Here is a 13,367-nt window from a genome sequence, read left to right on the forward strand (position 1 = left end):
AATGGTTAGGTACAGTTAGCATTTCCAATATGGTGAGCATCTTCATTTAGCTTCAAAATGTCTCTCCAGAGACCAGTAGGTGTCACTGAGACTATGTGTTTTTATTGTTGTAAAACTTGCCCCACACTTAGTCCAAAGTTTTTCTCCTCTAAAGAACTGCTGGAGGAGTTGTCAGTCTAATCAGCAGAGAAAGCTCTACCTGGTTGTTAATCCCTAAGATTGGTGGTGTCAGCAAAGCCCCTTATGGATTATGTGTCATCAGAATGGTGCTTATTTTTTGCTCCCTGAGGTGCTCAGTGAAAGTTTTTGCCTGGTGGTGAGTTTCACAATGATTGCACAAGTTACTGGGGTTGTAGTTTAATGTTAGACTTTTCGTAACAATCAACAGTATTGATGCCTGTTTTGATGTGAATGCCACAAGAATAGAAGTCTACATACCCACTGCCATATTTGCACATGCATGTCAGCATAGTGTTGGTTCATATTGTGCAGTCTTTCTGTGATGATTAGATGTAGGTTATAATGTAATTGAATATCTGATTTTAAAAGAATAGCTTTGCTTCATTTTTTTCATTAAAGTAATGACTTTATGGCTTCATTTTAAAGCCTTTTGTATCAGAAACTTTGACACGCTACACAAGTTACCTTGCCCTGTGAGACAAACAGACACATCTGACCCTGCTTGCCAGCAGGACATTCAAACTGGTGAAAACATGACATGTAAGCTTTGGATAGCAGTGGGATCTCACTGCCACTATTTGTTCGTGCTTTTATACTGCTTTTCTCTTTGCCTCTGTCTCACACACACACAGACATGAACACACACACAGTTACACAACCCAAGTAAACACAGTGACTAGAGATTTAATACCACACTGCCCTCTATTGCAGTTTGAAACAGTTGCATTCATCCCATCATGGTTACTCTTCTTCACAGGGGAAAGTTGCTCTTTCTTTTATAAATCAGCACCTGGAGTTGTCAAGTTAAGGGAACAGAGATAGTCGAGGGAAATGAGGTCCATGTTTTATACAAGGATTTTAATAGAGATGCATGAAGGACCAGACCGACCTTTATTTGTTTCAGTCAGCACACAAACTCTAAATGTTGAGGCTGTAAGATAATTAAGATTGCTTGAGTCAGGGGTGTCAAACTCAATCACAGCAGGGGCCAGATTCTGAATTTAGGTCTAAACTGGGCACCTACCAGAGTCAGCATTTAACTGTAAACTGTCAACCTCATTTTCACAGGTAATGAAAAAACATAGCACTGATGATAAATGATTTTAAAATCTGAAAAAAAAAAAAACAATTGATAATTTTAAAGGTTCAGAATCTGAGATAAAAAGGCAAACTTTTAGTTCAAAAGGTCAAACATGAAATTAAAAGTTAAAAAATGTTTTTAAAAAGGAAAATACATGAGCTAGAAAGTCAAAATCATGAGTTGAAAAGGTCAAAATATGACATTAAGTAGAAATCATTAGTTTTAAAGGTTAAAATATGAGATTGAACTTGAAATCATGAGTTCAAAGGGTCAATTGCACGTCTTAAAGGTTAAAATATGGGATTTAAAGTCAAAGTTATGTGAGGTCAATTCAGAATCATGAGTTTAAAGGTCAAAATATGAAATAAAAAGTCAAAATAATAAGTTTAAGTCAGAATTATGAGATCCAGTATTTTAAAATATTAAGTGATAACACAAAATAATTCATTTTCCTGCATTCCTGATTTTTATCTCATTATTTTTACTCTTTAATTTTACAAATTTTTATGACTTAAGAAGGATATTTCAAATCATCACAGTTGATTTTTCATTTTTATACTGGAGGAAATCTGCAGACCTCATTACAGAGGTGCAAGTAATAATAAAAATATGATATGATCTAGCAGGCTGGGTATAACTGTACTATTGGCCAGGTTTGGCCCTCGGGCCTTGGGTTTGACACCCCTGGTTTAAGTGTTTCAACTGGAACAAATATGATCAGTCAGATCACTGAAAATGTCCCTGCTTTAGCTTCATCACTTCAACACATTGGCCATATTTGACTGTCAGACGGAGAGAAGTTTCTCAGTCTTTACACGGCAGATAAACCCTCTCTGTTGGTCAGTTTACATCGTGTTTACAGAAACGAAACAGATGGGCTGTGTGTTTTCAAAGTCCGTACTGCAGTAGATCCTTTGGACATCGTTATCAGCAAGCCATATGTGTCTGTGCCTGTGATATCAAGGGCTTATGCCCAAAATAGTGGTTTCACACTCATACAAAAAGTGTTTGGTTTTATCTTATTTATAAAAAAAGAAACAAGCCCAAACTTTTTAGAATATAGTATGTTCTTTCTTGAACAGATGGTTGTAATCTGAGCCAGTAAAGCTGACTTTTTTGTTTTAGAGGTCAAACTCCGGAAACGTCAGAGCTCAACTTCCTCCAGAAGGCTCAGATGTTAGAAACATATGGAGTGGACCCTCATCCGTGCAAGGTTGTCACCACAAAACTACTATTTACTATTTATATTCTTTATGCATTATGTATGTACGTATGTTTGCACAGTGAATCATTTTGCATGTTTTGAAACAGATGTGTGGAAAAACTAAGGGAACCTGTCCTTTATCAGTGTAGAAAATGTGCAAGGATGGTATTTAGCATCTAAATGAACAAAAAAAAAATGTTTGTGTGTCTACCAGGATGTGTCTGGTAACCCAGCTTTTCTGGCGTTTACCCCTTTTGGATTCACTGTGCTGCAGGGAAACAGGAGGATCCATTTTCTTAAATGGTGAGTACAGATCAGCAGATACAACTGGAGAAGATGATACAGTAAGAAGTATAACAAACACAAATCAATTGCCACAATAGCTTTGCGAACTAAGTCATACTATTCCAGTAGGTTCCAAGCCTTTAAAGAAATCACTGAGCCACCAAATATTATAATAATAATAACTTTATTTGTATAGCACTTTTAAAAACATGGGTTTACAAAGTGCTTTGACATGTACAGAAGCAAGCAGAAGAACAAAGCAACAACCCAAAGAAAAGATAAGAAAACAGAATGTGACATGCAGACAACATCAGCAGAATCCACACATTTAAAGAAACTAAACAGGAATATGGATGAGATAATAATTCATCAAGATTAATATACATCAAAACCTAGATGTCATGTGATGCCATGCAAACTAAGACATCACAGATATCAATCAGAGTGCAGACATGAAGCCATTCTACACAACTAAGACATCATGAACATCATCAGGATGCAGGCAAGACACAGACATCAAATATTGATTTTTGAACTCTACCATAAGTTTCTTATTGTTGATAAAGGAACTTTTTTGGATTTTGGGAGATAAGACAGAAGTGTTAATGTCACCCAGTCACAAATCTATAAATAATAATCTAGAGACAAACATACTTGTGAAATGGTCTCTTATTTTTCTAGACCTGAATGTGCTCATATTAGTGAAAAAAACTTTATTTCCATTTCCAAAGCTCCATATTAATCCTCTCATTTGGGAAACAGATATTTTTGGCAGCAGTGAGAGGGGAAAATATATTCATGAATATATATCATCCCTTAATTAGCATCACATTAGAAGAAAAGTGTCAGCAAACTCAACAAGCTGCTAATGTGAATGTCCAATTGTCATACACTTTACACACTTTGATGACTTTGCTGCACTCCTTTTTTTTTTAAATAACAGAAATTATTCTGAATAAATTGTTTAAAATGCCTGCAAAGGACAGAAAAAACTCCAGAAATGATCCTTTGAATCCTTACATTGCTGATTAAAACATTTGTTTTAAAGCCCCTGTGACAGGTTATTTAATCTGCTTATGAAACAGGCTCAAACTTATATTAATATCTTTCAGTGACCTATAAGGCAAACAAGAACACAAGAGTAAGATCAAGTAATTTTATACTTTTTAGATACCTGTTGCTGCTGTCACAGGGAAGGTGTCAGACAATCAATAATATCATGGCTTAACAGACCTTTGGTGATTTTCCACCATGTGGTACCAGCTCAGTTCAACTCAACTCGCTCTGTGATTTTCCATTAGTGATCATACCTACTGCCTGGTACCTGGTACGTTATCGATATCACCTCTGGTGAGGCTCCAAACTAGCTGAGCTAACATTAAACTGTGACCTTATGACACTGCTGACCACAGAGTGGTCAGAGAGTTTGGTTTATCCCATGTCCTCCTCTCTAAATAAAGGCATAAAAGCCCCAAAACATACACTTAAGAAAACTGTCATCACCTTCATAACTTCCCAAACTCAATTTTCGATTGTATTTTGTCTCATTGCCTGCAACTCTCTCTGTAGCAAAACTCCTCCCCTCACTGTGACAAAAAGCTACAGAGAACCATGCACTCTATTGACTCAATAGCAATCAGTCAGTCAGTCTTTATTTGTAAAGCACCAGTTCATTACCAGAGTTATTAAAACACTTTACTAAGAGGGCAGGTCTAGACGGTACCCTCTGTGGTATCATTAATAAAGAACTATCCAACATTATTAACACAGTTTCAAGCACCAGTTTGGTGGTTGGACAACAGCAGTTTTGCGCTGCCATGCTGTGATATGATATACAAAAGTGTAAACGATAAAGGAAATAAAAGTGGCTGGTGCTAAAACCAAGTAGAGTTGAGCAGAGTTGGCTTCTTCTTGTTTTTACGGCGGTTGGCATCCATTACTTTGGTAAGTCACCGACCCTTGAGCAGAGTTGAGCTGGTACCACATATATAAATACAGGTGCATCTTTAAAAGCAGAATATCTTAAAAAAGGTCCCTTTTTTCCTGTAATTTAATTCAAGATGCTAGACTTCCATATATTCTAGATTAATCTCATACAAAGTGAAAGACTCAAGTTTTTTTTTTTTATCTTAATGACTTCTACCTACACCTCATAAAAATCAAAAAGTTCACTTCCTTATTTTATCAGAATATCACAAAACATTGGTCCAAAAAAGGATTTTTGATAGGTCAGCTCGGTTGGCTGGAGAATCAAACACAGTAATACCATGGTTAGTAAACCAGTTTCTGGTAGTTCTGGCTTCACTGAGGGCAGGTGCCAAGTCCTGCTGGAAAAGGAAATCAGAATCTCCATAAAGCTTCTCAGCAGATGGAAGCATGAAGTGCTCTAAAATCTCCTGGTAGATGGCTGACAACATTGACTCTGGACTTGAAACAACACAGTGGACCGACAGCGGCAGATGACATGGCATCTAAACCATCACTGACATCCACTTCTTGTAAAGCTCCCCTAAGTTCTTAAATCTGGTTTGTGTGACAAAGCCTCTGAGGGCTGAGCTCATCCCTGTTGCTTTTGCACCTTTTCTTACCACACTTTTCCATTCAGTCAACTTTCCATGAATATGGAAAATGACTGGAAGAGATACAGTACTCTGAGCAACTTGCCCTTTCAGCAGTGACCTTCTGTGGCTTACCCTCCTTGTAAAGGGTGTCAGTGATTGTGGTCTACATGCAAATCAAGTCGGCAGTCTTCTTGATGATTGTGATTGTTTGATTGAAACAGAGTGAGAGAATGAAAGGTCAGGTAACCTTTGCAAATTGGGCTATTTGAAAATATTTTGATATTTAGAGATAGTAGATTTTAGATTTTCACGAGCTGTCAGCCATAGTCATCAAAATCAAAACAAAAAGTCTCAAAATATTTTACTTTGTATGAGATGAATCTAGAACTTACGGACGTTTAAGTCTGTGAAGTAAAACATGGAAAAAAATGAACATTTACATGATATTCTAGTTTTTTGAGATACACCTGTACATGATATCATCACTTTCCATGGCAAATATACAAACTGAGCAATACATTTGAATGTTAAAAGATTGCTAAATTAATAGTTCTTAATAGCAGCTTTAAATATTTAGTATTTCCGAGATCAAGTGCAACAACTCACTACACCTAAATAATAAATGCCTGATTGAGTATTTTCATTTGATTTAAAAGTTAAAACCCATCATTGTGACTGAATAAGAATATGATTTTAAAGAAATCAATGCAATAGATATTTGAATATTTGAGCTAGAAGCACTGTCTCAACAAAAATCTGAATGAGTATTTTAGTTTTTTTAGTAGTAGCCCACTGTATCTTAATCTGCAAATGTACTGAATTTTGAAGTAAAGATAAAACAAAAACAGTAAACATACATGAGGATGTTGGTGACCTTTTCCAGACACAGGAGAGTCAACCAGCTGTGATGCTCATCCAGGGTGACTTGTTTGTTTAGAGTTGTGTTGTTGTTGAAACCTTGTATAGTTTTTGTTTTTCTCTGCCTGGAATCATTGTGTGTACCCTTTTTAAAATAGAAATGAAACCCTGTTGATGTTATTAATTTGCCTCCAGCCTGGATGAATATTTAACCACCTTAATTTATTTCTGACTGTTCTGCTCCCTCCATCCTTTCCTTTGTTCTCTTTCCTTTCCCTCTCACTTTGCCTCCTGTTTCCTTGTCTTATCAATTTACTCTTCATCTGTCCGTCCTTTGCCTACAACTCAGGGATGAAGTGACCAAACTCAAGTTTGAAGCAAAGACATTCCATATATATGCAAATCAGAAGGAGGTATGTGCATGCATTATTAAAATGTTCACTCCTTCTCTTTGGAGCTCAGGACGTTAAATGAGGCTATCCTTGTTTTATGCATGGAGACTGCCCCTGTGAAGCCAATGTAATCCTCTCTTAACTGTGAGGTCAGTGTGAAACGATTAGATAGAAATGTGTGTTAGCCATGGGGTTTAGCAGACATGTGAACAAAGTGAAGCTAGGATCTGTAGCTTAAAGCTCTGTAAAGGTGAGACAAAAGACTGCATATACTTGACTTTTACATGATGAGAAGTTCTTCAAAAACAGTATAAGAAATGTGGTTAAAATATGATTTATTGATATCCAGTTTGATCAGAGTACTGAGGTGGACTTGTTACAGGATAGGAAGATCATACTGACATACTTTGCACCAACACCCGAGGCCTGTAAGCATCTGTGGAAGTGTGGGGTGGAGAATCAGGCCTTTTACAAGTAAGTCACAAAATCTGAGACATTAAAAAAACCTTTATTGCTGTTATTTTATTCTTATGATTTAAAGGTCTTTTTTTTCTATCTTTTGATAGGTTGGAAAAGTCCAGTCAAGTCCGCACTGTGTCCAGTAGTAATCTCTTCTTTAAGGGTAGTCGTTTCAGATACAGGTATTCCCTGCTATACTGTATTTGTTGGAAGCATACAAGTTATGACCATTAATTATACACCAACTTTTCAGGGGTTATCTGGATGACCAGTGTTGTGTTGTGATGTTTGTTCTTGTAAAAATCCCATGATGACAGTTTTGATTTCTCTGTGTTTTTCAGTGGAAAGGTTGCAAAAGAAGTAATGGAGCAAAGTGCCAAAATCAAGCGAGACCCCCCTGAGATACACAGGTCAGAACCATAAAATCCTGCATACAACCCCTGAGTTGATATGAAATTTGGGTTATCAGAGTGCACATCATGTGTTTTTTTTATGTGTATTTGTCCAGGGCTGGCATGGTGCCAAGTAGGAGTTGTCCGTCTATCACACACGGCCCTCGTTTGACCAGTGTGCCCCGGACCAGACGGAGAGCTGTGCATATATCCATCATGGAGGGTAAAAGAGAAAAACACTCGAAGTCTTACTGTGATAAAATGATTTTAGTGGTGGGAGGCCAGGGGCTGAGTCCTCACGCTCTGATTAATAACTGGGCTGGGTGAGTAACAAAGAGGCCTCCTCCCTCGTTGGTAAAAAGGTCTCTTAGTCAAATGTTTTTTTCTGCAGAAATACCAAAACAGCCCTAGCAGATAAACTCAAATCTTGTCCTAAAAAGCCCATTGTATAACACCTCTTTTTACTCTTAAGTTTGACTCTGAAGTTTCTGATGTCCCAGAAATTCACATTGACTTAAAAAGGAATCTCTTCAGCAAAAGCATCAGCTTTACAAAATCATAAACACTTAAAAAAGCAACTAAAATAACTCCATGTGCAAAAACAACAATTTTAAAGAAGTATTGGAACACAGCGTAGAAAAATAACACGTGTCCGTTACCACAATCTTTATGATACTCTAACAAGGAGTCTAACTTCTCTTTTTCTGAGAATATTTCATGCCCAGCTTATTTGTCCATAATTATTTCCAAATAATTGTGGTATAAAATTACTAAACTTACAGTATAAACCCAAATTTGTTTTAACTGTTTTTCTGTAGAATTGTACGGATTAGGGTTGTTCATTTTTGTAAAGGCACTTTTCACAAAACTGATATTTCTGCAATATATCCACATCTAAAAATGGTACATTTTAAACTTAAACTTTACTTTTTGCTTACTTTTTACTTTTTGCTGGAAAAGAGCATGGGACCAGCTACTTCAGATTTATCTTCTGTCTTCCACACCAGCTTGGTTGGCAAGGTATATGTGCATTTTGCTGTAATTTTTACCTTGTAGCATTTAGAGAAACAAACTTTTTAAATTTTTTTTATTAGCAATTGCAAAATACACAATTAGAATCCACTGATGGCATATACATTTTTTTTTTGCATGTTTTCAAAACAAAACAAAACTAAACAGGTAAACATATAAGAGGAAAAAGGAAATGGACAATAATAATAATATTAAGAATTAAATAAATTAAATCAAATTACAAAAAGGAACTAAAGGACATAATACATACATAGTCATGATAATACATTAAGGCCATCCACAATCTTGCCCCTCCTTATCTCTCTGATCCCCTCCATATGGCGACCTCCTCCCGCTCCCTCAGATCCTCCTCCTCCATCCACCTCACTGTCCCCTCTGCCCATCTCAGCACCATGGGGAGCAGAGCTTTCAGCCGCTCTGCTCCCCAACTCTGGAACTCCCAACCAGACATCCAGAACATTGACTCTCTCCCACTCTTCAAATTTAGACTAGAAACCCACCTGTTCAGGATTAGTTATTCATTGTAATTTCTTTCTCCCATTTTATGTGTTTGCTTTTATCTATTCTATTTATTGTACTTGTTTTTATCTGTAAAGCGACTTTGAGTGTTCAGAAAGGCACTTATAAATAAAATGTATTATTATTATTATTAATAATAATAATAAAAAAATGTATACAATTAACTAATTATAAAAGTGCATGTATAAAAGGTAAACCAGTTTAATAGTAAAATGTAATAGTTAAAAATGGCAAATATAGAACAAAATCAGAAAAATATATAAATAAAATTAAATACACACATGCATACAAGACCAATATGTGTCATCTAAAGTGATGTCTTTCTCAATCAATGTTAAAGGTGCAGTGATCCCCATATAAGAAACAGAAAATTATAGCAAACAAAGAGAAAGACTAAACAGAACAGATCCCACCCACTCCACTGAGAAACAAACTTGGTTAAAACTAAAACATGATTTTTATAAGAAGGCCTTAGTGTTTTATGTTTTAATCACCTGAATATATGTTCAGTTATTAGTAATGTAAAAAAAATGTATTATCTTAGAAAAAAGCCTTTTACTATCTCTACCATCTTGGACTTTTTACATCTTGAACAGAGAGAACCAAATAGCATAATTACCACCAGAAATGAGCGTAGTATTAATCTAGAACCTGCTAGGTGTTAATACTCCTAAAGGTACACATTGTACCTTTATATGAACTACTAACTGCTTGGAGAGCCTTTTTTAACTTCTCTGATCTAGCAGTTTCCAAGTTACTTTGAAGCGACATACCAATGTAAAGTTTATTATACTCCCTGAAGCACTCATCCATCCATTATCTACAGTGCTTGTCCATTTTAGGGTTGTGGGGGATGAGAACCAAACCCAGTTGTTATTCTCTGAGAGGCAGAGTACACCCTCAATTGGTCAACAGTCAATCATAGGGGTGAGAGACATTGAGAGACAAACAGGCCCACTCCAACCTTTCAAAGCAGATGGACTAGCCATTTTTCATCAGGCAAATCCATCTTGCAAAGCTCAAATCTGAAACAAATGTACTAGATCTGACAACAGACCTGACCAATCGGCATCATTTGAGGAGAATGAGGTGGTAGCTATGCTAGTATAACAGAAAAAGAATGGAAAGAAAATATATGAAGATAAAGAAAATGTTTATTTTGGCTCTGTTTTTCAGAGTTGGAGTATACTACATCTTTTAATTATGCAATCAGCAGCTGTGCCGAGGAAATAAGAATGAAGGGGATAAATGGAAAATGTTGTTGGAGCAGCTAATGAATATCGATTGACCCGAAAAACAATAATGCATCATTATAACACAGTATGAGATTCAAGTATGGGCATATTACTATGGCAAATTAGAAATTAACAACCCAAATGCATACAATAAGTATACAACTGTGGCAGGCACTAACACTGCCCCACACATGGGGGAGCTAGCCTGCTGTGTTTTTTTTCTTCACCCCACCTTCCACCATTGTTTCTATTCTTTCCTTTTCTATTTGAGTGATACCTGCTTTTTTCATGGATATGGACTCTTCATATCCCAGACATCGACCACACTCCCTCACAGAGCCCATCAGCCGGTGGCCTCAGACATTATTTTGACATTAGAAAGTCATCCTGTCTGTTTATAAAGGGCACTTAATGCCCCTTCCATCCTCTGACAGTCCATTAACCTTTTGCCAATGCTGCCACTGTGAGTAATTTAGCTCTCCATTGACCAGCACAGCTTACATTGAATACACTTAAAACATAGTCTGTTCCCAATAAAATGCTCTTTTGTCAAACTAACCCCCCTCTTGTCACTGACATGGAGAGCACACTCTGACATTGCACCCCACTGTAGTAACACAGAAACAAACCCCCAGTGTTTTGTCCTGTCGCTCTGTCTGCGGTGGCATTTTCACTGGTAATAATATCTCAGGCTGAAAATAGCTGCCGCTGTCAGGGGCCACGGCATGTGTGTCACCGCTGACAGCAGGGAGGGACGAGGTGAACTGTGGCACAAGTGGACCACATTCCTGGGCCTTGTCTTTCACTCTGTGTCTCTATGTATGTCCTTCTCTGTCTGCATGTATGTAGACACTCTTTAGCTCGCTGCCTAGCAAGCCAGTCGCATTCAGAGACAAAGAGAAGCAGCAGTCAGCTAAAGAAGAGGTTGTTTCAATAGAAAGGAAGAGCAGCAAAGGAGTCCTGGATCATAGTTAGGAGTATATGCTTGTTTTTACTCTCCTCAAACCATGGTGAAGTGTCTGATCAGGATCAAGACCAAGGTGAACGTACACTTGCGAATGATCAACCATTGTTATAGAGATGTAAATGTGCGCGTGCTGTCTCTGGGACCTCGGCTCTTGGGCAAGGCTTTGGGGGTCCTGCCACTGTTCCCTGCCCTTCCTGGGGGTTCCTCTACCACTGGCTCTAGTTCAGGACAGAGCTCCAGGACCCCTTCCAGGCTAGCAGTCCCACCCCAACTCTATGGATGCAGCCCACCAACTCAAAGTGCAGGTAAAGAATGGCTGTTTTTATTTTGAAGGATTTTGAAGGACTGCTGTGTTTTTGTGGTTCTTGAAAGCTTTATTTAGGTGGGTGTTGGAATAGAACAGCTGTGTTGAACAGCTTGACCAATGCAAAATGTAACTTTTTCATAAGAAATAAAAAGTTGGCATTGCATCAGGACATGGAATTTTTATTCATACATAGTTTGAGTTTTATGCCTCCATCTAAAGTCTAAATTCTTTCATTGTCTACGTTGAGAAAGGTTCAAGTAACACTTCTTGGAGGACATTGTTCTCATTCTTCATGTCTTATCCCAGTTTAGAGTTGCCACTTGAAAGTATTTGTCACCAACATAGAGTAGATAACAAGACAGGATCCATTTCTATAGCAAAGGCCATGGCAGGATGACTTAAAACAGTTGTTTTATCCCTCATGGTCGTATTAGAGCAATGAATTTTGTCACTGTTTTAGCAGAATATGTTTTACCTTAAAGTTTTGCAAATCAGCTGCTCAATTAAATTTGGAGTATGTTTTAAATGTGTAAACTAATTCAGGATGACTAACTGCTTTCTGTCTCTTTGGTTAATTGTATTTGTATTGGAAATATTTGATTAAGCGCCATCACTACATTAGCCCACATACAACAAAACAAAAACACAGCAGCATCTCCATAGCATCTCCATACTCCCACCTCCTTGTTCTCCAGCCCCCTCGCCAGTAAATACATCATCTTAAACAATGGATAGAAATAAATAAATGAATGTACAATAATAATAAGGTTCTTAAATTTAGATTTAATATAAAACAACCCTACAGGTCCAGGGTCTTCCCATCTCTGTTTCTGTTATCAAATACTGTATATCTAAGAGAACTACATAGTAAAGTAACTACGGGAGCAAATGGTCTTGAAAAATGACCTTTCGCACTATCTAGTCCCTGACTAACTTATCAAAACACCAGGATAAGGTGGTTAAGTATTAAAAAAAATAAAGCTAGCTTCTTAAATTAGTGACTTGTAAATGGAATGTATGTTCTTTGTAGGCTCCAAAAATCGATGCCGCAATATATTGTCACGCACATCTTGCCAATACACATATTGGTTAAGTTTTATGACATATTTCCCCACGGGGCAGTTAACAAAAAAGCCAGCAGATGGCAGCAGTCATGGAACTACTTGATGTAGCCCTAGCGCATGTCTCACTCCTGAGACCAAAATAAGTTGGTACTCAGTCCGGTAACATGGATAGTGTCCATCTACTGCCAGCAGGCTAAAAGCTAACATACTGGATTATTTGGGTTTCTTCAAACAGCAGAAAGTCAGGAGTTGGACATGAGTCATGCAAGCTGTAAAAAGGTAAAGAACTGCAGCAACACCAATCTTCATTGACACACAGGCTAAGTCTGTGTCATCATCTGCTTAAAAACCTTCGAACTACACCTTGTTTTTTCAGAAGAGAATAGCTGCTGCAGCGAAATCAGTGTAGGACATGTTTATAACGTCATGTTTATGGCCATATATCAATTTGTATTGCCATGCATATAGTATCGTGGCCTCTGTATCGTGATACGTATTGTATTGTGAGGCTGGGAGAAATAGTTATTTGAAAGATGTTTTGCAGAGTGTTTTTACATGTTTTCCCCTTTTTTTTAACTGAGGACTGCATTTCTAAGCATGTCTAAATTTAAATTGGTGATGCACAGTTACTCATTTTACTGTTTTACATCTTCAGACTGAGTCGCTTCAAAATTAAGCTGTTCATTAACTCAATCCAGTGATTTACTTTATTAAATCCTGTGAGGAGGCTGTTTGACAATGAAACAGACTAAAATGAAAACTGATTACTTTTTATGAAAAAAAGTGAAACAAACCATCAAAGAGTGATTTTTTTTTTCTATATTGCAATTT

The 13,367-nt window shown here is 37.2% G+C and overlaps 1 protein-coding gene across 2 annotated transcripts in view; it reads left to right on the forward strand.

Annotated features, from left to right (window-relative positions):
• Positions 1 to 13,367, forward strand: part of LOC121512426 (FERM domain-containing protein 5-like) — a 121,822-nt gene that overhangs the window by 107,129 nt on the left and 1,326 nt on the right. The window contains exons 7-13 of one of the 2 annotated variants that reach the window (XM_041791699.1): positions 2,387 to 2,474; positions 2,680 to 2,768; positions 6,519 to 6,582; positions 6,911 to 7,035; positions 7,128 to 7,202; positions 7,362 to 7,430; positions 7,529 to 7,635. In XM_041791699.1, coding sequence (XP_041647633.1) covers positions 2,387 to 2,474; positions 2,680 to 2,768; positions 6,519 to 6,582; positions 6,911 to 7,035; positions 7,128 to 7,202; positions 7,362 to 7,430; positions 7,529 to 7,635 — 617 coding nt within the window. The remainder of the gene's footprint in view (positions 1 to 2,386; positions 2,475 to 2,679; positions 2,769 to 6,518; positions 6,583 to 6,910; positions 7,036 to 7,127; positions 7,203 to 7,361; positions 7,431 to 7,528; positions 7,636 to 13,367) is intronic. The other variant, XM_041791709.1, reaches the window with a different exon arrangement.

This window comes from Cheilinus undulatus, linkage group 1, assembly GCF_018320785.1.
Source record: "Cheilinus undulatus linkage group 1, ASM1832078v1, whole genome shotgun sequence".
Lineage (NCBI taxonomy): Eukaryota > Metazoa > Chordata > Actinopteri > Labriformes > Labridae > Cheilinus > Cheilinus undulatus.